Genomic DNA, 27,952 nt, shown 5'->3' with positions numbered 1-27,952 from the left:
CTCTACTAAAGCAGTTGTATTGAACATCTACCAGTCAACCTACTCTATTGTTGCTGGTGTTGTCGTAAGAATAAAAGGAATTTTGCATCACCATGCATGCATGCCTTGAACACTGAGTCGAAGTAAGCGGACTGCTAGCCCTCCTGTGTAATGGCGGAACATAGCTGAAAAGTCACTGCTATTACTATCCATTCAGAAAGCACATAGGAATGACACATAAATTGGGTTGAATTTTGAATGCTGAAAAAGCATAATAGGCTGATGCATATAAGGGTTACACAAAGGGTAAAGCCTGCAAACATGCTCCCCTTACACTGACATATAAGTTATTCTCCATGGATGCCATTAAATATTTGTTCCTAAAACCACAACAGCAACACATAACAACAGCAACACATAACAACAGCAACACATAACAACAGCAACACATAACAACAGCAACACATAACAACAGCAACACATAACAACCAATCAGTATGTGTATAGCAGTGATTTAAGACTTTAAATTAAATATTTGAGAACACTGAGAAGGAGACTAAATAGCGGTTTGACTTGGATAAGATAAAGTGTTTACAAGTGGCTGCTAACTTGTTTAAAGTTCTTTTATTGAAAATAGTTCCATGACATTCCTTAGCTCAAATTTGCTAAGTCTTCTTATACAGAACTGGGTATGAAGTCTACAATATCTAGATCTGTACTGGTCTAGATTCTACAAAAGGCAGTGAGAATTGATGAAATATGGCCAACGAATACTCAAGAGCTGTGCTCCATCACTATGCAATCCTTTCCATCAACTGTTTGTTTGCAAATGTGTAATGCCATCCCTAGAGAAAAGAAAGGCCTTTGAAAAATTGAGTATTTTGGTGCTCTTACTTCTTTTACATGAATGATTTACCATCTCTTGTGCTATACCATCTATAAAACTCTTTAATTCATTGATGATACCAAAATTTATAATGCTGCTGGCATGTAACCTTCATGATATTACGCACTGCCCTTCAAAATGATATAGATTCAGTAAGTTTGTGGAATAAGATATGGGATATGTGTTTTAATCAATTAATACAAAGGTCACTTAATTACTTGCAAAGCTCAGTTAAAATATATAGTCTAATAAAACAGCCTAAAGTGTATCATACATTTTAGGCTAATATACTCTAATAGAACAGTCACTACCACTGTTCAGATAAGTAATGGAGGGACCACTGTACATATACATACACACTTTACAATTTTTGAAAAAGATTTCTCATGTTTTAGAGGTGTTGGATAATCAGCTGGACAATGAATCTTTGAGGATTGCTCTTGATCTACGTCTCGGTGTTCCCATCGTTGTCGAGCATACATGTGTTTGTGGCAGTAAAGTTGATGTTATTGGAACTCACGGTTTGTCTTGCAGGTGTAGTGGAGGCCGTATTCCTCGGCACGCTGCAGTGAATGAAACTATTTGTCGTGCTCTGGTGTCTGGAGGTGTTCCTGCTGTTTTGGAGCCAGTTGGTGTGTGTCGTAATGATGGTAAGAGGCCAGATGGCATGTCATTGATTCCTTGGTCACGGGGCTTACCCTAGCTTGCTCTGGGACTTTACCTGTTCAGACACCCTGGCCCCATCTAAATTATCTACTTCTGCAAGTGGTGCCAGCCGGCTGGCAAACTCTGCAGAGTCAGCTAAGTGCAGAAAGTATTCTTCTCTGATTCCATCATTTCACTTCTCCCCTTTATGTGTTGAGACCTTGGGTGCTTGGGGATCATGTGCACGCTCATTAGTGAGGTGGATAGGTTCCCGGGTGATGGAACAGTCTGGTGATAATAGGGCCACCCAATTTTTGATTCAGAAGGTTGCCATTGATGTTCAACGTGGCAATGCTGCTTCTGTAATGGCAACAATACCATCATCCCAGGACTGGGCAGAGTTTGCCTCTCTGCCCACTGTTTAAGTGTTTATTTATATTATCATTGTCTTAGTATCTTTAAAAAAATTATCAGCTTGTTGAGCTTTTCAGTTGAATTATATAGCTAGCTATATGTGTCTGAATAATGTACAAAACTCAATCAATGAGTATAATCAGGAGCTTATGCCGAAGGCAGCGAAGGAGCATGAAACTCGGTTCCATCACAATCCAAATTACGTCACGTTTTTGAATAAATTGCTACGAGTGTCACGCACAATTAGTATACGGCGTCAATTAATGAGATTTTATTTTCCTTATATGGAAACTAATCACTAATGAATTTGGATTTTGATGGCACCCATCAGGCTACGTAAGTTTCATGCTCCTTCGGCAGCTCATAAGCTCCTGGTATAATCCATAGAGCAAACTCAAGGAGTGAGTTACCTACCTAAATAGCTATTTCAAGGGAAGAGAACCATGATCATTAGTAAATGAGATAAGTACATACAGTATTCTTGTCTTGTGTAATCATAGCCAGGCAAGGAAAATTACGTAGCCAGTTAATAGTAATTACAAAAGAAAAATTAGGTTTTTGGTTGTCCATTCTGGCACTACAATTCTGGGCCATGACCATGCTACATTGACAAGCTGAGGATCTGTGGATGAAAGATTTATACAGAAGCAAGTTTTTGATGTTTTGAATAGAGGTAGTTAGCCAGTGGAATTATATTCAGCGTTGAGCAACAGTACTATAGTGTTTAGCTATTTCTTTAACATTTTTCAACACATACAGGTTGCACATTTCAAGTGTGTTCAAGGTCCAACAGTACAGTATTCTGTTCATCAGTGAAAATCTTCCCCCTACGTTATTATTATAAATACTCTTTCATGTTTTGATTTGTCTTTCAGCGCAAAGGCTTTTTTCTTTTTAAAGTCAGTATAAAAATACTGCTTTTCAGCAGTGCCCTCAACATACATACATACAATAATTAAATAGACTACATACATCTACCTACACATATACAGTTAGTACAATGACTGATACAGGGTTTTGAGTTGCTGGAGTTTCCTTGTTGCATATAAAGAGGATTTAATGAGTTCCATGTCTGTTCTTCGGAAATAAAAACTTTGTTTGGCTAATGCAGTTCGCACTCTCAGAATGAACAAACGGTAAATGTTTTGGCTGGCATATCCACTCGTCCAGTTATGTCAACAGCATAGCAAAATGTATCATTCAGATAAGATGGTGATATATTTCATATACCTGTATTGCCATATGAAAACGATTGCTGTATGAAAACGATTTCGCTCTGTTATAGTAATTATCAATTAAATATATAAGTGCCTAGCTAATTCATTGACACACAGATACTATGCCTATTACCCTTACATATGTTTATTCATGAAGATTTGTGCTCTTGGTGAAAAATCAAACCTGCTGTCATGGACAATAAGACTGGTTATCCCAGACACATATGCATAAATGATGCTGGTTTTACCATTCTATATTAGAACAGAATCACAACACTCACTACATTTTTACACAAAAACTCAAACCCACAATGTAATCCTACATGGGTCACTATATAAATCCTCCAGTGTGTCTCATCATTAATAAAGATTTTCTTACTCTTATTTTTTGGACAAGCTCATCCCTATCTGGAAGAGCTTGAATAGCACAAGTACACCATAAATATTATGTGTTTAACAACATGTGCGCCTGATAAAGTATAGTGCCTGTGGATGGCGCCAGCGAGAACGCCAGCACAACTACTCGAGCTGAATCCAAGTCTCGCGCCGCCCGCCCGTATACGAAGAATAAACTAAGCTCGATCGTGGATACATCAGTTGGCAAGTTGCTGATCGCTGGTTAACTATATGTCGCTGTCACATTCCCTGCAACTGAACATCACTGTACACCAGGGTAAGGAGTTACTTAAGTGTTGTAGCGAAATTATTAGAAGACAAGTTTTCTCCGAGGTTTTCTCATTATTCCACTGCTCTTATTCTGCTGCAGCTTATTAACTAGTAAATCCAATAATAGAATGTGCAAAAATACCAATAAAATAGTAATCCAGTCCGCTGAATAGTGACGGCATTATAAGGAGCAAACTGGACTTTATTCGCCAACTTTTATCATGACTCAAGGCTTCACTTCGTCAATTGTATTCAGTGGCGTAGCCAGGAAAAAATTTTTACCGAGGCAAAGTTTATACATTAACCTAATTGAGAGGGTCTGCTTCTGACTCAACTGATTCACAAACACTTCAAGTATGGGTGGTACAGCATTTGCAGGTTGACTGTCTGGTTGGATGAAAGAAAGACTCTGAGCGTTTTTCTACTTGCCAGTTTAGTTAATGCTACAGTATAGCTCCCATGCTTCAATTATTAGACTAGTTAAATTGCATTCAACACAACTTACTATGGAGATTTTTGAGTGGTCAGGTCATCCATGGACTGCAATGGAGGTCATAGTCATGCACAGGGGTGGATCCAGGAGCCAGAAAGGGGAGGGGCACTAACAGGCTAAGTTGTAGGTGGTTGGGGAGATCCTGCTAGTTGCTGCATTTTTGAAGCAGCAAATAATCACTTCTTAGTAGTGTCTCACTGATGATTTTTGCCATTTTGGCTTTTGAAGATGGTTGTGAAGTCTTAAAAGCTGTTAAAGGCTCCAAACGTCTTAAACAACAGCAACACAATAATTAATTTTAGAGGCGCTTAGTACACACGAAGGTGCTGGGTAACAATTTAATAGTTAGTTTGACATTGGTTTGCTTCGGTTTCAGGTGAAATTGTAATTAGTGCTAGTAAAATGTGCATATTTTCATGAGTTGTATAGCTAAACTGATCTTGGCCTGACATAAAGTTTAGTATTTTAATCACAAGTATGGCTGGCTCTTCCACAAGGTTGGGGGGGGGGGGGGGGGGGGGGGGCATTTGCCCCAAATGCCCCATCCTGGATCCGCCATTGATTCACACTATACTTTTTATTGATCTGATGTGACGTTTAAGTCAGAGATTATCTCTTTCATGTGATGCTCAACTGCATGTGCTAAGTATGTCAAGCTAGGCAGTCTGGGGGACATGCTTCCTCAAGGAAAATTTTGATAATATATGCTTTGAAATGGCATGTGGAGGCTATATTTTTAATTGCTAATGCATGATATGCATGATCAAATAGCTCAATGCAATACCATGCAGTTGACTCATTGGAACTTTTGAAAAGTAAAATGCAAAGGAAATTAACATAAATGTAAATGATTTAGACCAAACAGTGCAATGAGAGCAGTGGCTATAATCTGTACTGAATGCTCTATTAGAATATATTACGATGACTGTTCTATTAGAGTATCTCGATCTTTTTAGAACTGAATTCAACTGAGTAGTTAAAAAGTGGTCCAGCACCGTGTCACCATGGGCTCCAGCCCTGCTTAGTACTACAGCCATAGATTCGATTATGTGTGGTGCAGTAATGCAATGTTTGAGTAGAAAATCTGGGGTGCCAAAACTCAGGCCTGCTCAGACTGTTGTTGAGCATTTTTACCAAGGCAGCTGCCTTGGTTGCCTCAATGGTAGCTACACCACTGGTATTTACTGTGTTTGTTTTATTGCATTGTGTTCTATATTATTGTGCTGTTTTGTCCTTTTTTGTTACTGTACTAGTGACTGTCACTGACTCACAGTGTACTGGTGTTGTTCTTTTTATTGTTTTTGTTTTTTTCGTACTCCAATAAGGACTGTAGCACCAGATTTGGTCCGGGGCAAAAATTGGTCCAGCCGGACTATTCTTGGCATCCAAAACTGGTCCGACCCTACCAAAATTGGTCCAGGTCAAACTAGGGGCTGCCAAACCAATTTTCAGGTCCCGTGTGAGTTTTGGGATATAGTCCACCAAACTACATGCAGGATATAGCTATCAGTTTTGTTCACCAAACTGGTACGGACAAAGCAGGCTTACCCGAAAGCTTAGCTATACCATGCATTGGATCCATACAAGCTTGGCCCATGGGTAGGTGCTTAGCTGGATTAGCTAAGCTCTTTGTTTTTCAGATTTGTCACTAAATTATTTTGTTCTAGCCACGGACCAGACTGATTTTTCAGTTACATACTCTTTGGTTAGTAAATGAGTTGCAATGCTAGTGCAAGTTAGCCATCCATTGCAAGTGACTTGTACCTCGTGGCCGAGCCACACCTCAGTATTGTAAGTGATATCTCCTGTATATATGTGACTATTCAGTTCCACCAATAAAGTGAATAAACCATATAGATATTGGTGTCTATATGATCAAACAAAGTTGCTACACATGCAACATGATGTGTGCCAGGAAGAAAAGCAGAGACTGCATGATGCCTTTTATGGGCCACCTTAAAGTACTTAAGTAAAGTACAAGTACGTTTGAGTTTGCAAAGTACAAGTACTCCAACTGGAATCACGAGAGTACTTAAGTAAACAGTACATTTTCCTATAGCAAAATTTATCCAACCATGCATATGACTTGAGCTTGAGGTACAAACATGCAAGGTACAGTTTTTATATTCACAGAACTATTACACTGCATAATAATCATTTGTAAGTCTACTATGCTATGCTCAGGTTCACAATTCCTTTCCTACAATAACTGCTTAATTGGGATAAATGATACAAGTAATATTTGCCACAATGGAAAGGGAAGGATGGTGTCTGACGTAGAAGGATATACGTTGCACTATAAATAATAATTTCTCAACAAATCCCTTATTATACAGTAGTTGCTTTTACTAGCCTTATAGTCTCCTTCAGATAAAACTTCAGGAATTACAAAATATTTGATGACAGCAGGTAACTTCAGATTTTAACCATTCTCTTCAACTCAAACAGCATTTATTATATATACCAGAATTCCAATTAAACAGCTGTTTTTGGCTAAATGATACATATAGTAAGGTTGAGGTGGAAAACTACAAATTCATCAAATTTATTTCATTGACACTCACTGTGTACAAACTACAATGTTTGCAGTACAGTAGGACCTTGATTATCTGAACTTCGATTATCTAAACCATCAATTATCAGAACAGTAGCGGTGACTGTTCTATTAGGATATTTTGTCTACAGGTATACATTCTATTAGAGTATTTTGTCACAGGTGTGTGTTCTGTTAGAGTAGTTCAACAGAGCTCTGTATATAAATCAGTGGGCTTCATTTATCCGAACATTCACTTATCTGAAAACTTTTGTGATTTCAGCTGACACACAGGTGTTCTGATAATGGAGGTCCTACTACTTACAAGTACTCAAGTACATACAAGTACTTGGCAAAAATACTTGAGTATAAGTACATTGGGATAATTAAGTAAGTATTTAAGTAAAGTACTACTTTCAAACTTGTACTTAAGTATAAGTACTTGGCCCCATGTCTGAAAATTGGTCCGGCCAGACCGTTTTTACCCAGACTGATTTTTCCGTGACAGGACTCAGAAACGGCTTTAGCCAATTGTTGTGCATTTAAATTATAAATCGATCAAATCATGGCCCTTCGTGGGCATATCAAGAAGCTTGTGGACATTTGTTATACTTTTGTTAATGGCCAGCTGGAACAGGCATGTCCAATACATTTTGATTGAAAAACCATTAAAATTAAATTAATTATCATGTACCGCCTACCTCGAGTTTGTTTAGTAACTTTCCGAATTTGATATGTGAAGAGCAACTCTCTGCGAGTACAATGATGCCCAATTCATGGAAATTCGCGTCAAAATGGCCTAAACCAACTGGGTGTAGCAAATTTCCCCATACATTTTGTATTAGGAGTTTTGAAGGCACGCAACAAAAGGTGTAATAACCCGTGACACATGATAGATACTTCAGATTCCAAACCAGATTTGGAAAGAGCAGTGAATAGCGATTAAAATGAGCTAAAGCAGAAGGAAATCAGAGGAAATTTAAGTTCATCATTTTAAGGTTGATCGTCATTTTAAGGTTGAAAATCGCTTACTTTTTCTATGGCAAATTAAATGGCAGATATTTAGAAAGGAACTCTTTGAACTATTTCAATGTCTTGACAGCTTCACTACATTAGTGTTACAATGAAACAAAAGCACTGTGAATTAGTTCTGCAGGTTAGTTTGTGAAAAATACAGTGTTCCGTGATTAAGCAAAATAATGTCCGTACCATGTAGCAAACTTCTTCATATGGTCAAACAGGGGCCATGTAAGGTCAGGCAAAGGTTGATTTATAGTTTCTCATCACCTGCCTGCATCACCTTCCACTCTGCCAAAGTAGTGTAAAAATGCTGTCATAATATGGTTTCTAGTCAAAATCAGGTGTTTCATGCACTGGAAAACAGATTATAAATACATTTTGCACTTTAATAGCTGGTGCAAATTTGAAGTTTTGGTTGTGGTCACCACATAGTAGCCTTACTATACACCTGCTGACATTATAGTGAAATTGACCAGATATACTATATATCAATTAAATTTGGTGGTGAACTAAATTTGGTGAATTGGCACTAAACTGCCAAATTTCGTGTTCAAGCTTTGATTGCATTAGAATTTTGTTGAAACAGGTTTTGACAAACCTTCGTGGATACTGCTTAAGCACATAAAGTTTTCCATCCATGTAAATGGGTGTGGCTTACGGACTAGACTAGAACCAAAGGCAGTCCATCTAGCCCAGGAAAATAATTGTACACTTGATTAGTGGGCGTGGCTCCATTGTAAGCTTGCAGATAGTAACAGACATTAATTCGTGTGCAGCTATTGATAAACTGATCATAAACTGGTGAGGCTCTACGTATGCCTACAGACAGCAACGATCCTGATAAGTGGCTGTAGCCCATGAAATAAATAAATTTATTTATTTATTGATACTGGGCAGACGGCATATTGATGCGCCCAGGGAGCAAATAACTCCTCAAGGAAAATTACACACATACACATGATTACAGTACAGCTATATTAAGTTATATGTCTAGTAATTGGTTAGTAAATATGTTGATGTTTTCTGACTCAATCACTGAGGTTGGCTAGTTATTCCAGTCGACTTGTTCTTGGAAAGAAGGAGTGCTGATAGTAACTGGTTCGAGTACCTGGATGGATAAAGTGGTCTTGGTGGTGGTGGTGTCTAGTTGAACATTGTGTGGTTAAGAAGTATGATGGTGTTGATAGGCCAGGTAAGTTGTGGATTCCCTCATAAAAAGTTAGCAGTCTGCTATTCTTATGTCTTGATGCAAGGGTGGGCCAGTTGAAAGTTTCTGACATGTTTGATACACTACTAAATCTGACATAACCCACCAGGCAGCTCATAACCCACCGGGCAGCTCTATGTTGGACCTGTTCTATAAATTGGGCTGCAGCAGGACCCGGTAAAGTGGGTCAGATCCGGATCCGGTTAGCGACTCGGCCAGCTGTAGACTGATGCATGTAGTCCATAACATTTCAGCACAAAAAGGATTGTACACTACAGCATGCACACTTCGTCCTTACACCACTCGTGTGCACTGCCAATTTTCTGTGAGAGCATTTTGCCAAGTTAAATTTTCGCCAACTACAATTTTATAGCAAATCGCCTAATATTAGTTTTGCCAATATTTGTTGTTATATGGTATGCAATATTGACCAGAAATTGTCTAGTAGTTGTCCAACATTGTGCTATTTTCCTTGATTAATGTTTTAGTCTCAATGCACACCCCATTGACTCATGGCCATTACACTTCACTTTTAGCTATGTCAGCCTGTTACATAGTGCTACAATGAAGAACAGTAGGAGAAGTACCTCTCCAATCAATCCAGCTACCAAGGAAAATGTGGATGATTCGCACTCCCCAACTGCCAGTTATTGACTCGAAAGTGAATTGGTTCACTTTCAGCTATGTTCAGCCTGTTACAGAGTGCTACAACAGTAGAAGATGCAATCCATCCAGTCTCCATGGAAAATACAGATATTTCCTGTTTACAAACATAGGGAAGCCATCACGCTACCACAAATTGACACCTTGAGCTGTCAGCAAAAAGAAATGGGGCATAAAGGAGGACAAAGGTATGTCCATGATGCATGCATTGTACGTACTGCAGTATGCCAAAAGGTACCAGTCAGGCTGAAGCAGCGTCAAAAAGTGAAAACTCAAGCCTGTAGTCTTAGCTGCTATTGAGTTATGCTTGTATGAATTACAAAATCAGGCAGTTAGTCTGTAAAAAATTCCATTGAATATATACATTTTTAAAATTTCATATCAATCTATTGGAAGCATTTGCGGTTGCACTGAAGGAATTTTGGACTTGGTTATGCCTAACTATACTGCCAAGGTACCAGAAAGGTATGGTTTTGGGTGGTATTTTGTCTTCCACGATTCCTAACATACAGTACAGTATATGACTTTCTTTTAAAAACTTGCTTTTGTATATACTGTACATACTCAGAATTTTGTAGTATGTGACTGGTTATCATTCAGACATTATTACAGGAGTGGAAATGGATCAAGGAAGCTGTCATGAGGAGTCTCTTGTCAACCTGTTAACACTTCCTACAGAGTTGTTAGTTTATATCATCTCATTTTTATCGTCACTACGAGACAGAATAAAACTGAGATATGTTTCAAGATGGTTGAGGTGTGTGATTGAAGGAACACCATTACTGTGGAAAGAGTTTGTGTGGCCTTATTATGACAGTCGTGAGGAATGTAGTGTGAGGGAGGTGTTGAAGTTGTGTGGGCAGCATATCAAAATGTTATCCTTTCCTAACCATAGAGTACCATCAACACCAGTATATCTAAAGATGCTTCAGTATTGTAGTAATGTACGACACCTCAGTCTGCCATCAACCAAGTTAGATCCTGAACAAATAAAGAAGACAATACATCATATGGGATGTCTACAGACAATAGAGCTTAATGTGGATGATGATAGTGACATTAAACAATTGTTCCTTAGCACTGGTCAGTTAAGAGAACTCACAATAAATTCAAATATTACTTGTTACGATGTTCCTGAAAAGTTGCTCAAGCATTGGATGGAATCACAATTTAGGCCATCAAGTTTTAATGTTATTGCTCCATTGAATTTTAATTATTATTATTCCACTGAAGCTTTTATTGACTCTGCTGCTCAACTTACCACTATTCCCAATGGTACCACTGCTAACTTTAGACTGTATGGTAGATGTAGGAAAGTACCCTTAGACTTATCTCCTGCGCTTCCATGCCTTCAACTGCAAGTAGAATCCAAAGGATGTAATCAAGTAACCATTCCATTTGTTAAGCTTAGTGACTTTGGCATATTGGGATTGAAGGTTGATTTAGCGGTGGCAACGGATATTCAGTATAGTGGGAGGACAATGTGTATGGTGAAATATGATGAAACTGTGGATGAACTGAACTCCTTACACATTGCCAGGCTTGGTAACCTTAGTTGTGCTACTCATTTTGATTTTTCTGATGGTCTTTCACTTCATTCTGGTCACTTGGAACAACTAGCTATTGCTTGTCCTAATCTTCAGAGACTCAACTTGCAGGATTGTCATCTCTGTTTGAAAAGTCTACAAGGTCTACAGGCAATTGCTAGTCACTGTCATAGCCTACAAGGACTAAACTTACTTGGTATATGTGTTTTAGTAGTAGAGGATCATATCCTATTTGGGAAATATTGAGTGATATGAGGTTGACGCACTTAGCAGTGGAGTTTTGTGTTTTGAAGTCAGAGGCATCAAATAAGGAAGAGTTGATTTGTTTGTATCAGAAGTGTTGGACTATTAGAGGACTACAATGTCATGACTGTTGTGACTGCGATAACTATGATACTGAAGAGTCGTTGATGTTATCCTATTTTCTATCACTAAACTACTGTCACCTTGAATATTCTGAGGATTTACCTACTTTTGTGCAGCTGGATGTGATTAATAACTGTAAGGAGGTCAAGTACATTACTGTACATTGTGGATATGGACGTCAGCTATCACTGAATGTAGCAGCCCATAACTGCAATCTGCAACAATTGTGCATTAATTCACCAGGAACTGTAATTGTTGATGACTTTATGACCTCAGTTTCAGCTCATGGTGGTTTGGTGCATGTGGTTATGGTGGTAGAAGTTTTGACAGGTGAAGGTATAACATCTCTTATGAGCAATTCTCCCAATCTGATAACATTATGTTTAATTGTCACAGCTTTATGTCATGGAGATATTGATGTGGAGACTTTTAACGCCAAACAAAAGAGACTGTTTTGCAAGCGAAGATTGTTTACAACTGGGTACTACAAGGTGCTTGATAAGGCTTTTAATATGACTCATGTGCTTTGGGAACAAGACACAGATCTTTTACCACTTTGGATGTAAGATGAACAAGTAGCATGATTAAATATTCACTGTATTGTACGATAGTACTGACATTTGATCATATCACATGTATATGTGCGTGTGTGTGCGTGTGTTCGTTTCCAAACGATTAACAAATGACCACTGTTTTGAAAGTTGTATTAAGTCAGCTTGCAGGTATATTTTGCAATACATCGTTGTTAGGGTATCCCAGTGGGTGAGGATCTTAAATAATATGAAAGACATTATTACACATTCAGTTGTGATTGATCTTGTGTCATAGCCTTATGACATTTTTGCAAAATAGCTATGGCATTTCAAATTAACATTGTTGTTAACCAGACACGTCATCATTCATCTCATGATTTCAAAAGAAATATTGAACAAATTCTACATTGACAATTTTACTATTCTAAAGGATAGATTGTCCCAGGACCATTAAAAACCTTCTTAGTATGTACAATGCACCTCTTTCCTAGCTGTCACCTGGAACAATACTTAGTTGTGTAATTGCATGTCATAGAGATATAAGTCATATGACATGCATGAGCACTGATTACATAAAATTCAATCATTCATGTTGATTATTCCATACTTGCACAGCTAAGGGACATGATCTCATGTATGCTTACTATATACTGTATTAGCAAACAGTCAATAAACAGGTTAAGTACATAGCAAACAAAAACTTTGTTGTTGTTAGCTAGATTTTTTGATTACTACCAAGATACACACACAAACACATATTATGAACTCTTGCTACTACAAATATACAGACGTTTTACTCTATAGATAGATGGTTGTGTTGCTAACAAATATTCTCATGGTTGCTTTTTTAGTCTTTCTTATGCACAATGATAAAAGAAAATAGTACAGTGGATGTACCAGAAGAAGAGTTCTTTACAATTCAACACCTCCTGTACAAGACCAAATAGACTAAAGTTAATGAAACCCATGTTAAAATAAATGTGAAGATCTAGAATAGTTTTGCAGCAAGAGTAATAAATGAATTATGTACATCAATGGCCACTAATACTAATTCTTTTAAAACTCTGTTGGACATTTATTGGTCTATCATACAGATTTTATGTGTGGCATTATAGGTTTAAATAAATAAATTATAACTCTTAATTAAAGTGAAAATTTAATTACAATTTGAGATTTTGTAACATTGACATAATTGAATCACAGATCTAGAGGTCCTACCAGGGCCGGTCTTAGAGATTTTGGAGCCCAAAGCAAAGTAGACTGGGTGGTCCCCCTTAGAGGAAGTGGTACTTAACCACTTTCCTTCCATGCATATGCACAAAAACATTTAGCCCCTGTAAGGCTATTGATACATTAGGCATTCCAGTAGGTGTGCACACTATATCCAGAAATCATCAGATTTCTTTGATGTTATACTGTTATCCTCTCCTCTTATATAGGGAATCAAGTGAGCTGTGATTGTGGGATTGAACTCTGCCAAACAACCTGTGTTGTCGGATTCAATTTTAATACATTAACAGTAGTTTGTTTTTTTTTACTTTTGTAAATGTAGCAATTAAAGTAACATAATTAACACTAGTCTCTTAAAATTGCTATATTAGCAATAATAAAATCAAACTACTGTTTGATGTATTAAAATTGAATCCCACAATCACAGTTTGTTAGGCAAAATTCAATCACAGTTTACTTAGTTCCCTATATAAGAGAAGGGTATAGCAAGTAAAGATTCTGCAAATTAGGTGAGTCTACATGCTAAAGTAGAACATATTAGTTATACCACGGGCACTCGTGCTTTGCCTGTATATATGCACTCGCCCGAGGGCCGCATGTGCATATATATCAGGTAAAGCACTCTTGCCTGTGATATAACTATTGCATATACAATATAGTGCATTAAAATGGATTTGCTCTCAAATATAATGGGCCATCTAGCTACGGCAGGTAAAAAGAACTTTATTGATGTGTGTCAATTATGTATAGCTACGTTTTAACAAAGATAGATCGCTACAAGATGGACTGTACAGATTACATACATATCTCAGATCGATAGCTTGATAACTGTTAACCATCACTATCACAGTCCTGCAGTGTACTACACACAAAGTAAAGACATATAATTGTCTTGAGAATTTTAAAGTATGGAACATTAATGAAACAAAAGTATACAGAAAAATTATGCTTTTCAAGATTCCATTTGCCGAATACTTGGGATCCAAACATTGTGTACATGATTCCAGTGCGTGTCAGAACACTTGTGAAAGCCCTAGAGGACAGATTTTACTTATTCCATTGTTTGTGCTCAACATTAATTTTAGTAATGGGCTAAAGATTCCCTGAAGGCCTTTAGCTACATACATGAATATCAGGGGCAGTTTTAGGGGGGTTTCTAGGGTTTCCAGACACCTCCTTTGAAATAGCGCGTGCGCCTACGATTCGTCTGGGTGATAATGAGTTATGCATACTGTATTATTTTATGACTTTCTATTGGCAAAACTTCATACTTTTGCCTCTGAAATCACCCTCAGAGCATTCAAAAGTAGGTGGTGACTTTTTTTTTGGTCTTCACCTTACAGCTAGGCTGAAGTTGCATTTCTAGAGAACCTGAAACCCCCTCTGAAAATTTCTAGATCCGCCCCTGATTATGAGTAGTATATTAAAAATTATAAATTAAAAAATGAAGTAGGCTTCCAAGCGATAAAAAGTAGTGAAACAAGAGATGAAGCAATGGTAGCTATTACAGTGTTAAATCTCTACTTTGACATTGAACACAATAATTGTTATACCATGCCAAAGTAGGGATTTAACACTGAGCTATGTTGTAATAGCTACCATTGCTTCATCTCTTGTTTCACTACTTTTTATCGCTACTTCATTTTAAATTTATAATTTTTAATATGCTAGTTTTTTTTGTTTTTTTTTTGTTAAAGCTTGATTTATTACAAGAAGTTTTATGGATTGAAGTAGGACAGTTTGAGCGGAGTGTGTTTGTATGGATTGTTTTGAGAGTTTCCCTATTATGTACTCTTGCTAGTATCAACCACACTAGTTTTTTTTGTTTTTTTTTTGGGTGCCAAGTTTGGTAGGAATCAAAATAACTATTACAATTACAAACAACTATTACAACTACATAAACTACAGCTATAGCTACAGGGGGAAAACTGTTACTAGGGGAAAAGGGATTGTCATCATCATCCGAGCCCTGAAGGGCCCAGTACCTCAAGATCATCTTAGCATTGTTGGACCACAGTTGCTCAGACAATTGTTGTAGTAAGTTCTTTCTAGCAACTTTCCTAGGGACACCGTTGCGAAGAGTGGTACAGTCAGCTATATTCTGTAAAGTTTTTAGAGCAAAAGGTGTCCAAACTCCAAATGTTTCCACAACTAATGGAATGAAATCTGACCCCACCTTCTCCACAGCTGCCAAATGCTTCTCATCCTTGGCAACCTCTCCAGCAGCAGCAGCCACCCCAGCACATGAAGCACAGGAGGAGATAAAAGCAGACCGAGTGGTGCGCGGCGAGGCTATCAGCCTTCACCGGCGTGGGTGATTAGTCGTACTGGCGTGAGCCCCGCAGGCTATTGGCCTGCACTAAGGCACGTGGGAAACTGTGTTTTATTGCCCACAAAGAGTGCTTTGTTGCACCGCAAAGAGTGCTTTATTGAACGAATAAAGCACTCTTTGTGGTCTGAAGCACTGTTGGCCGGCTGAGAGCGTACTTTATGAAATTTAAAGTACACTTTTTCCTTTGATCTCGCCCACGCAAAGTTCTATAAGATTATGATTAAATACGTGAGACTCACACTGGAGGCGTGACAGTTGAGACTCGGATATGTGTGTGTGTGTGTGTGAGTTTTCCATGGCAGTTTTTCATTGATTCAGACTCCAGACCATTATATTTATGTGTGTCTGCATGCCTGTGTATAGTCTCGCGTGGCCAGACCCTTTCCGCGCGGCCGCTTATCGATCTCTAATCGATAAGCGGCCACGCGAGACTAGCCTGTGTATGCCTTTTTCCTTACATGGACAATTTATGCATAAGTTAGTAGCATAGTATGCGGAGATTCGCGATGTTAGTATCTAGTTTCAGCGCAGGTTTCAGCACAGGCCATATCAAAACATATGTATGGGATTTGTCAAATCAAGCATTTTCAGGTGGTCAACATTAAAAGTTTTCAAACACTGGGTTAAACCTTTAAAAATTAAGAATTATGCATTAAACAAATCTAATATCTGTTTAATATCTTTTTTGAAACCTCAACTTGGTAAAACAGGCTGATCATAAAATCTCATCATTCCTTGTCCTTTGCTGTCCAATACAAAATACATGTATTTTACACTACACACAGAAACACTAATTTACAACCTTTAACTCACAAAATTTCTACAGCACACCATACAATAAAAGAAAGCCCTTGAATTTCTCTAACCAATTCCGACCGTACAAATGGGAAATGTTGCCATAGCGACAGTTATTTGCTGATGATGATGACATAATACGCACTCCATACATTAACCTATTGGAAAATTTAATTATCTCGCTGGGAAAATCCCAATTTACAAGTTGTTATCCTCAACCAAATTCGCTAAATTTGGTATCATTCCACGCAGCGAAGGATGCTTAATAAGACTCCGACCGTACAAATTGTTAAACAGGTTAGTTTAAAGAAATACGTTTAAAAAACACGTGTTTTTACGGGCATTGGAACACGTAAATTTCGCGGTACAAGGCTCCTTTTTAGCTCCCCCCTCGTTACTACACAAAGAACTTACACATGAATCGAATCGCCTTTCATCAAGGAATATGATAAACCAAACTTCGTGTCTGTCAACCAAAGTACGCGGAAGTTATGGTGCCTTGTTTAGAGGACGGTGTTATTTTATACGAAACGGGCGTAACCCATTCGGAAATCGGGAACATCTTACACAAGTTTTGATATGCACTTAGCTATAATCTCCAATCGATAAGCCCCAGCGCTGAAATAGTGGTCAGTGGCTGCGCGAGACCAGTTAGTATGAGTAAACAAACAACTGAACAAACAAACAAACAAAAAAAACAACAACAAATAGCTAATCAGTATCCGATTAGTCTGAGTCGTAAACATGGTGCCTGGTCCAGCCGTCCCGCGTGTTTATACCGATTCCCTGTTCTGCTAGATTTTATAGCTCGTCTTAAAGGTAATATTATTATAAAAGTGTGCTGTTAAAGTACTAAACACTTTCTTTAATGTACACAGCCTACTCCTTGTCGCACCCGCAAAATGGCAGCTAAGAAGATGAAGATGGTAGCGGGTCATTTCACTTGTCCCGTTTGTTACGAATTGTACAAGAAGCCAAAATATCTCCCTTGTTACCACTCGTACTGTGAGGAGTGTCTCGTGAAGTTGCAGGTGGGATCCAACATTACTTGCCCAGAGTGTAGGATTACGAGTGGGGTTCCCTCTGGAGGAGTGAAGGACTTGCCAAACAATTTCTTCATCAATCGTATCGTGGATGAAATGGCTCTGAAGGAGAAGCTAGAAGGAGATGAGGATGTGAAGTGTGACAATTGCATTAGGGATGACCCAGGAATAGTTTTATGTGTTGACTGTGGTGTGTTCCTGTGTAACCACTGCCAAGAGTATCACAAGTACAGCAGAGAATATCAAGGTCACCACATGATGATGTTGAAGGAGATACGATCCAAGAAGAAAGATGTTAACATACGACCTAAACCCAAACCAATGCTATGTGAGGAACATGACTTGGAACTAAATTTCTACTGTGAAACATGTGAACAGTTGGTGTGTCACTATTGTACCACTACGGAGCATCGTTTTGAGGATGGTCACAAACATAACACTGTGAAGAAAATGGCTAACAAGCAGAGAGCAGAGTTGGACAAGATCATGGAACCAGTAGAGAAGATGATTGATGGACTAGCTAAAGCACACAAGAAAGTCTCCTCCACCAGGGATAGGATTGGGTCACAGGCCACTGAGGTTGAACAACAAATTGATGTTTCCTATGAACAGTTACAACGACGATTACAACAACAAAGAGAAAATCTAAAGAAAGAGTTATGTGAAGTATCTACACAAAAGAAGAAATCAGTTTCACTACAGCTAGAACAGATGGAGTATACACAAGCACAACTGGAGAGTGTGAAGGAGCTGAATGAAGCTGTGAAGAGTGGATCAGACCAAGAAGCATTGTTTGTGAAGAAACAAGTAGCTGAAGATGTGAAGAGGTTAACAAGTGACTATAACAAGTTGAATACTGAACCAGTTGAATCATCAACTCTTGAATTTGGTGAATATGACAAATCTTTCCCTATATTTGGAAGATTGTTGTCCAGTGAATATAAACTGTTAAACTTTCCTGAGCATGTTGTTAAAGGGAGAGAGACCAAATTTCAAGTGGTATCCAGCAAGCATCCATATAAAACAGGCAGGCAAATCACAGTACAGGCACAACCAAGAGCAGATGTCATTACAGTACCAGTAAAAGACAACCAAGATGGTAGCTACACAGTATCTTTTGTAGCCAATCAAACTGGAGAGGTAAAGTTGTTGATATCTATAAATGGCGAGCATATTAAAGGTAGCCCTTGCAGTGTTCAGGTACATCCATACTCTGCATTAGATAAACCTAACAAGATAGTTAATAATGGTGGGAGGATGGGCAAGCCATGGGGCATTGCATTTGGTAAGGTTGGTGTGTGGGCAGTAGCTGATCATTACAACCATTGTGTGTGCATCTTTGATAGCCAAGACCAACTGGTGAGGAGGTTTGGCTCCAAGGGTCTGGCTAATGGTCAGTTTGATAGTCCTGCAGGTTTAGCATTTGATGCCAATAACCACTTGTATGTGGTTGAGCGATATAACCACAGGGTGCAAAAGTTTGACATCAATGGTGGATATTTATTGAAATTTGGTAAAAAAGGAAATGGTAATGGTGAACTAGACTGTCCATTGGGTATTGCATTACACAATGATATAGTATTTGTTGCTGATCAGGTTAATCACCGCATCTCAGTGTTCCAGTGTGATGGTCAGTTTATGCACATTATTGGCTCTGGTAAGCTGGATCGTCCCTTTGATCTAGCAGTCACCAATAACAATCAGGTACTTGTTGCTGACTGGGATCGTCACTGCATCTCCATCTTCACTCTTGATGGTAACTATGTGGGCATGTTTGGTACACAAGGTAGTGATAGGGGTCAACTAAATAAACCATCCGGCATAACTGTTGACTTGCATGGTTTCATTATGGTAACAGAGGAAGACAACCATCGTGTATCAATCTTTGACAAGTATGGTGTCTTCATACAGTGCTTTGGGTCCCGTGGCTCTAGTGCTGGTCAGTTTTCATCTCCTTGTGTGATAGCTTGTAGTCCTAATGGTACTGTTTATGTCAGTGACCGTGGCAACAAGAGGATCCAGATTTTTTTCTGATTATTAACAACACCAATTTTATTGAGCACATGTAACTGTGTAGACAAATTTTTGTATTTTTCATTATATGTACCACTTTTATATTAATAGACTTTGATTTATTGTTTAAAAACTTCACCTATCTTATTGCAGTCATTGAGCTATGTTAACTGTATCTTTGAAATTCTGTACTTTTATGTTGTTGAACCACTTTAACAAATATATTATGTAGCTAAGTCCTTGATATTTACAGCTGTGAAACATTCTCCTTACATGTTTACAACAAGGGAAGGGAGTGTGTGTGTACATATGACATGCATGTAGCATAGACCTGCGCCGATTATGCCAGCATAATTTGGGGCATAATAGGTATCCAAAAGCATCAGTATAATGCCAGCATAATAGGCAAAACTTTGTGTATTGGTTATGTGAGAAGCTCAAACTCTACCTATTTTGCATGATGCAGAATGGGATAGTGTGCAAACATGGTAAAAATCAGATTTACAGCTACGTTGTGAAAAAAATATTAGTTAAAGATCGATATACTCTAATAGAACAGTCACGGCATAATGAAATATTCTAATAGAACGTTCACAGATGCATTTGGTACTCTAATAGAGCAGTCAAGACACAATTTTATATGAGCATATTTGGAGCATAACGGAATATAACTGCATGGGCATAATCGGAGCATAATAGGGGAAATTCTGGAGCAATGCTCAAAAGCATAATAGGCAATTTCTAAAGCATAATAGCCTAATGTAGCATACAGCTACATAGTTTTAACACGCTACGTACACTATCATGCACAAGTTACACAAGTTATTTTGCACTGTGTGCTGTTCTGCATTTCATGTTGTGATATTCTGCAGACCCTCAGCACTTGTGCTGTAAAGCATTAATAAATAAACTAGTGTCCATTTGGTTCTTCTTGGGGTACTTAGAGATAATGAGTTATTCTCTAGAATTCCTATGGATAGACTATAATTACATGAAAATAACAAGGAGAAAACATCCTGACCACCTGGCAGACTCCTGTAAGCATTTGAGCGTAAATCGGATGGCTGCAGGTTCGAGGCTACCTAGGTCCAGTCATGGATTTTTTCTCCTTTCTCCAACTTTTCAAACACACCTTCTGTAGCTAAAGTCTTTGAGCAGGCTGTAGGACCAGGTGTCCTACAGACCTTCAGCACTTGTGCTGTAAAGCATTAATAAGTAAATAAATAAATAAATATTCATTGATTGTGAAATCGTATAGTTTACAATTAGTCTATGTACAATAAATAAAACAGTTCATTAACAATTACTAGATGAAGTGATGAATGCATCACTTTATCTAGTAATTGTAGCCAGTTATTTACACACAAGAAATCTATTATAACTTATTGGTACAAATTTGTCGCAGCTAATGAGATGATCAATAGAATCAGCTAATGTTGGCCAGTTATGTAACTATCATCATTGTTCAATTTCAGGCTTGTAGAACCTCACACTGAAATCCTTGTGCTAGTAGAGGGGACACACAAAATGTGATAGATGATCATGAACGACTGTAATATGACTTCATACATTTACAATCTAAAAGTGGCTACAGTTACAAACAGGTTGCATTCTGTTAAATACAGTGGAACCTCAGTTATCTGAACCTCTTGCGACCAGGGGTGGTCCATAAGTCTGAAAAGTCCGTATCTCTGAAACTGTTTATAAATAATCTCAAAAGTATAAAGAGCACTTCTAAAAATTTTAGTATTATCAACTACCCTAATAGAACAGTCACTACTCTAATAGAGCAGTCGTTTCCATAGTTCAGGTAACCGAGAATTCAGATAAGTGGGGCTCAAATAACTGAAGTCCCACTGTACCAGTTAAATATCAAAGTTACACGTTGAGTTGACCAGTGAGAGAACTTGATACACGTAGTCTTAAATCTAAAACAACTTCACAGCTGAGCCATATAATCATCCAACATTTAAGCATTTATTTGTAAATTTTCCTGTTATTTTAATAGAGCTGTACCGATAATCGGATCGGCCAAAATATCGGCCACCGATATCATCAGGGCAATTTTTACCAATATCGGCATAGGTGCAGAACAGTATGAGGACCGATATCGCTACCGATATTTATACAGCAATAGTTTGTACATAAACGGATTATAATATTGGTTTTCTACGTTATCCATGTGGCTGTTCAGTAGCAGTGGCTTATTGTTCACTGTACAGTAAGCACTACGCTACGAGAAGCCATACAAATACACGCGATTCTAGTGTTTGTTGCTGGAAAGCTTATCACTCTTAAATAAATGAAGCAGTTATATATAGTACCTTGGCTTTGTAATATAAAAGAACAGTTACAAGAAAACCTACTGTACCAACCTTCACACAAGCCAATAAAATGCGGAGTAATGCAGAAATATCCGTTTAAGGCTCCATGGGAGTATGCATAAAAATGTTTGTGGGTGCCTAATTGTCTGGATTGCACAATAGAAACCCAAGCCACTATTACCACAGGCATAGAGTGAGCAATGAATATATCCACATGTTGTTGTAGAGTAGGTACAGTACACTTTTGCATAGATTAACTATGACTTTTGCTTGTAATGCAAATATCGGATCGACTATCGGTTATCAGCTTCTTTTGGTGGTATCCATATCGGATATCGGTACATGCCAAAATCCCATATCGGTACAGCTCTATATTTTAATAACTTTGTGTCCCACTAACACGCTTGTTGGGGAGGGGGAATTGGAATATTATGGGTGGCAATTAAAGGCACAATAAACATGCTGGAAGCCAAGGCAAGTGAGCAGATGGTTTAAACTCTAGTTACCCAACAACACAGAGACAGTTGTTGCTGATTCCACTGGATGAGTTGGAAACTACTGTGCAGAGCATCATTAGGTAAGAAAATTTAATGTAAAAGTTATAGCTTTTCATTTAATATATATATATAGCTTTTCATTTAAGCTGTTGTCCCATACCTGCATGCACTTAAAATGGTACATGACACCTTTTGGTAAGTTAAGTGATTGTGGGTAAAATCTTTATGTAATTCATTCCATGTGGTTGGAAGTGTGAAGAATGAACGGCTTATATTAACCAGTCAATCAGTTCAATGAAAGTACACCCTGTGATAGATTGCTAAAGAGTGTTCATGGAGTCCATGCCATAATGACAGCAATGGTGTAAACTCAGCTACAAAGCAAATTTGGTATAAATCAAATGACTATTTTGCTGCAATAAAGGTTGACTATGGATTTTTAAAAATATGCGTTCCTTCAAAAAGGTGGACCACTTGCCAGACATATAGCAGTTTTTCTATTTTAAACAAAGTGCAATCTCCTGATTCCCATTGCACTGTCAAGGTATTTCTCCTAGTGGAATATGTAGTAACATGTTTCCCAAGACTCAGCAGCAAGTAAGAGGTCAATTTTACATTATGCAGTGGAAAGGCTGTGTAGCTACTAATGACTGTTAGCTACATTACATGCACTAGTACTGTATTGCCTTAGTATACTGGATAATATTTATCTAATAGACTCCTAGGCCTCCTCTTCTTTAGCTTTGGCTGCCACACCATATGAACTGGTTGTAGACTTGTGTGTTGTGTCTGGACCTGTGTAAATATTCAAGTAGTGATGATACATGGAGACTTGTATACCTGGCTGAGTCCCGACTTTCTCCATCGCATTGTATTTCCGAATCTTGCTGTTGATAAATGACCATTAGATAATAGTATATGAAATCTAATAAATATGTAGGACTAAAGTTTTGAAAATGTGGCCTTAAAATGTTAAAGTAAGACCAAGTGACCACTATAACAAGGTGTTACTAAAGAGAGATGGCTGTGATGCAAGGTGTTACAGTAAAAGTTCATACTGAACTCTTGTTGCAGGCTCAGCCCCTTGTCATTTTACTAAATTGTTGCTAAGGCTTTTTCCATGTGTGACCAGTGTTGGTCTCAGTGCCTGCAAGTGCCACTGATCAGTGCATAATTACTTGGGCTCTCTTTGCAGCTCACAAATCACCAGCACTGTTCTCTGGTCCAAATCCATGCTATGTTGACTCAAAAAGTGGCACAATTTTATTTAGGTATTTTGTGCATAAAACTATATAGGTAAGAAATTTTCATATAATTTTTGCACACGAAAATGAAAAGTAAATTACAGTATTATGAATATTTATGCTACCCTTGTATAATTGTTCTCCTGCTAAAATCTTAAATCCACCCTTGGCTAGTTAACGGTCTGCCTGGGTATTAATCATTTTGTTGTAATATAAACATTAATTGGTTTTGTGATATAGCACAACTGTAAGCACGTATTGTATATCACAGTGCATGCTTATCGGTGGTTAGCTACATCATAGCTGGTAGCTGTATCATGATGGACAATAACAACATATAATTCACACAGAAGTAATTCTGAAAAATGCTAGATTATTGTATATAGGTTATAGCAACATGTTGTTGGCTGCTGATGTACATTATTATATGCATGGTATACTCATGCACTCAAATGATGTCATTGCTGTTTACACTAGCTTGTTCTTGACTTCACCTCCAGTCATGCAATTTTTACCCTATGACTACTTTGAAAGCAACACAAAAGTAGAATTGACAAATATTGACTGCTCAATGGCAGCAATGGTAAAGCCCTGCTTATGGTGTTTTTGGAATCAAAATAATCAGTTATGTTTTGCCAATAAGTGTTGTTTATGTGTATAATTTTACTTTCAATGTTGTTTGAAGCTCACCACAATGGTAGTATTCAATTCAAGGTATACACTCAAAATTGAAAATGGTGCATGTGCTTTGATGAAGCAATGTGAAATGGAAATCTGATAAAAGGTCATGATTACTTCATTATCAACAATTATATCCTGTACAAAACACGTTATCAGGGAATAATTGTAGATTAGTAAATAAAAAACCTGATCACACAATGATGACGTATCTGTATTACAGGGTTTTTGTTTGTTGCATGTATGTGAAAAAAATTGTTGTGAAAACCTATAGCTAGTAACAACAGTAACTACACATATAACTGACAGCTATCAGTTATCATTCAACAACACCTGTTTAAAGTAGTATAGATAACAGTAGTACAGATGATAGAGAAGGAGGGTATATATAGTATCACCAAATGTGGAAGAAATTGATGAAAATGATTATATACAAGCACAGCAGTTTATCCTAAAATAGTTAGTTAATTATTTTATTCATATGTGTGTTCACTATACTAGCTTCTGATTTTCTATTATACTTTCTGTAGCTGAAAAAGCAGGACAACTTCTTAGGACAAATGTGTTCCTCATACATGCTACTACTGATGGTGACATGTTTGGTATACACCACAAATAGTGTTGTATATCATGTGGTACCTGATGATCACTACCTGGCTACTAACAATAATACCCTACAACACTACCTTAATAACTCTGAGAAATATTTCACTTCTCATACTCAACTAGTATTCCTACCAGGTAAACATCACCTTCATACTGACCTGGTTATAGAGAATGTGTCAAATGTCACACTAAGAGGAATCAATCAAACAGCAGTGAAAGATACAATCATTTACTGCAATATTTCGACTCAGATAGTCATCAGTTACTCAACCAGAATAGAAATTAAGTATTTAAGCATAAAAGAATGTGGATATTCTCAACAAGAGGATTTACAAATTACTGTGCGTATTTTAAACTGTTCAGATATTTTCATGCGGGATTCTGTTTTTAATTGTCAGTATCCACAACAATGTGGACTGGCATTAGTTAATGTTGTAGGAATTGTGCGTTTATACTATTTTAAATCCAGTTATTTACTGATTAGTCATAACATGACAAGAAGAAATGTTAGTGTGACAGTAAAGAACTATACTCATATTGGACACTCCTCATACAAACACAGAGCTATAGAAGTCTTTCTTTATGAACATTCACAGCGTATCATGGTCAATTTCTTTTACATAACACTAATTCATGTTGATAAAGCCATAAATATTTTCTGTTAACATCCAATGGTACTAATGAAATAAACATCAAAGGAATGGATTTAACGGATATAACACTTAGAGACAATGCTATTAAAGTAATTCTTTATAATGGCATTAAGATGTATAATAATAGATTTGGTATTGTTATTCGATTCATCAATTGTAATTTTGCCAAGATAAATAGTAGCAGTGAAACAACCAGCCTAGGATTGTTTGCTATTACAGAGCGCCATTTTTATTACTCTTCTCAATATTCGACATTCACAATATTGCAATGCACATTTAATGACATCATAATCACTGCAATCTTAAGAACAGCAATAAAAATGGAGAGTTTATCATGGAAACCCATGAGGGCAATGACCGTATCAGTTCGTAACACAACATTTTCTAAGCTCAAAATTACTATTGCCGTATTGTGGCTGCAAGGAACACACCTGGTGATGCAAGGACCAATAACATTTACCAGAATTGTAAGTGATGTTGCTATTGTGTATATTAACCATGCCGTCTTTAATTTAGCTAATCTTATTACATTTTCATCAAATAAGGCAGACTATTGTATTGTAATTAATGATTACATTGACATAGAAGAATACACCAAGGTCGTTATTACAGCCAATCATTTTTCAGTGATATTTTATATGGAGAATGAGTCTGATAAATATAAGTCACTTAGCAAAATGTGCTTATTTCAGTATAACAAAAAACAAACCCAAATTATATTAAATAATGAAAAAGACTTGATGAAGCAGATGGACTATTACAGCTATTTAATTATTATACAGGGAAACAGTGGTGTTGCAGTTTCTAACATAAGATATGCAACTACACACTGTGACTGGGAACTTTATTCAATGTTCCCTCGATCTGATCCTCACGAAATTAACAGAAAAATTATACATTACATCAACAATTCAATGTCACTTATAGCAAATGTCCATAATGATTTCTGCTACTGTACAGATGACCAACACTACAACTGTTCCATCGATGAGCTGGGACCAGTTTACCCTGGACAAACAATCAGTCTAAATTTAATAGTAAAGAGTAATAAATACAATACAGGTGCAGGGTTAATAATTGATAGTACTCGTAATAGGGCATGCAACAGTCGCAACACTAATGAACGACTTTACGTACGCCCAAACATTTGCACTAAAATTCAGTACAACATACTGTACAAAGATGGAAACAGCTGCCATATATATTTGAATGGAATAGTACACATAAATCATGAGTCAACTGAAGTTACATCTTCCTGGAATTTTATAGATGTTTATCACATTAAAATTATTCCATGTCCATTAGGATTTACATTAAATCAAGAGTTTAAAATATGTCAATGTGATCCAGTTCTTATACAATATGCAATTTCATCAGATAAATGCAATATCCGAGTCCAAACAATTCCACGTCCAGCTAATAGTTGGATTACAGGCAGAACAAATGTAAACAACAGCCATACTTATCAAGTGTGCTCACATTGTCCATTTGACTATTGTCTACCTCACTCCTCACACCTCAATATCTCCAATCCTGACTCTCAGTGTCAGTTTAACAGGACTGGTGTGTTGTGTGGAAGATGTAAAGAAGGTCTCAGTATTGTGTTTGGTACTTCTCAGTGTAAACAATGCTCCAATTACTATTTGTTTCTTTTGATAGCTTTTATCCTTGCAGGAATTGTTATTGTCATATTTCTGTTCATTTTCAACTTCACAGTTGTCGATGGAAGCATTAATGGAATTATTTTCTACGCTAACATTGTGAATATTAATGGTCCTGTGTTCTTCCCCAGTTATGAACCAACTAAATATGTCTATGTACTAACTTCATTTCTTAACCTTGATTTGGGTATTGAAGTGTGTTTTTACAATGGTATGGATGACTATGCTAAAATGTGGCTACAACTGATATTTCCCATTTACCTCATCTTCATTGCTACATTACTCATCATAACAAGTCGATACTCTACTAGAATACAGAGGCTCACTGCACACAGAGCACTACCAGTTCTTGCTACACTATTCCTATTGTCCTATACTAAGATATTACGTACTGTATCCAGTGTCTTGTTCTCTTATTCCACAATAACTAGTCTTCCCAGTAAAAACACTACACTGGTGTGGTCAGTTGATACAGAAGTTCAACTGTTTGGACTAAAGTTCATTGTTCTGTTCATTGTGTGTCTTGTTTTATTCCTGATACTATTACCATTCAATACAGTCCTAATATTTACAAGGACACTATCACAGTTCAAATGTATAAATCGTTTCAAGCCATTGCTGGATGTTTATCAAGGTCTATATAAGGACAGATTCTATTACTGGACTGGTTTACAACTACTTTTAAGAGCAGTATTTTATGGAATATC

General features: G+C 37.4%; 3 protein-coding genes across 5 annotated transcripts in view; all 3 read left to right on the top strand.

Annotated features, from left to right (window-relative positions):
• Positions 1-27,952, top strand: part of LOC136245719 (E3 ubiquitin-protein ligase TRIM71-like) — a 100,946-nt gene that overhangs the window by 37,820 nt on the left and 35,174 nt on the right. The gene's annotated exons all lie outside the window — the stretch shown is intronic.
• LOC136245757 (uncharacterized) lies at positions 3,675-12,317 on the top strand. Of its 3 annotated transcripts, none has more exons than XM_066037236.1 (2): positions 3,675-3,814; positions 10,336-12,317. In XM_066037236.1, exons 1-2 carry the CDS (start codon positions 3,769-3,771, stop codon positions 11,514-11,516), a joined length of 1,227 nt encoding a protein of 408 aa, XP_065893308.1. In that variant the 5' UTR covers positions 3,675-3,768; the 3' UTR covers positions 11,517-12,317. The 3 variants fall into 3 exon arrangements, with proteins under 3 accessions (XP_065893308.1, XP_065893306.1, XP_065893309.1); XM_066037234.1 differs by having other exon boundaries at positions 10,324-12,317; XM_066037237.1 differs by lacking the exon at positions 3,675-3,814 and adding an exon at positions 8,733-9,045.
• LOC136245756 (E3 ubiquitin-protein ligase TRIM71-like) lies at positions 17,245-19,784 on the top strand. Its single transcript, XM_066037233.1, has 2 exons — positions 17,245-17,345; positions 17,405-19,784. The coding sequence occupies exon 2, from the start codon at positions 17,429-17,431 to the stop codon at positions 19,601-19,603; it is 2,175 nt and encodes a 724-aa protein (XP_065893305.1). The 5' UTR covers positions 17,245-17,345; positions 17,405-17,428; the 3' UTR covers positions 19,604-19,784.

Source organism: Dysidea avara, chromosome 15 (assembly GCF_963678975.1).
Source record: "Dysidea avara chromosome 15, odDysAvar1.4, whole genome shotgun sequence".
Classification (NCBI taxonomy): Eukaryota; Metazoa; Porifera; class Demospongiae; order Dictyoceratida; family Dysideidae; genus Dysidea; species Dysidea avara.
The sequence above is the reverse complement of the archived record's forward strand: the minus strand, read 5'-3'. Positions and strand labels throughout refer to the sequence as shown.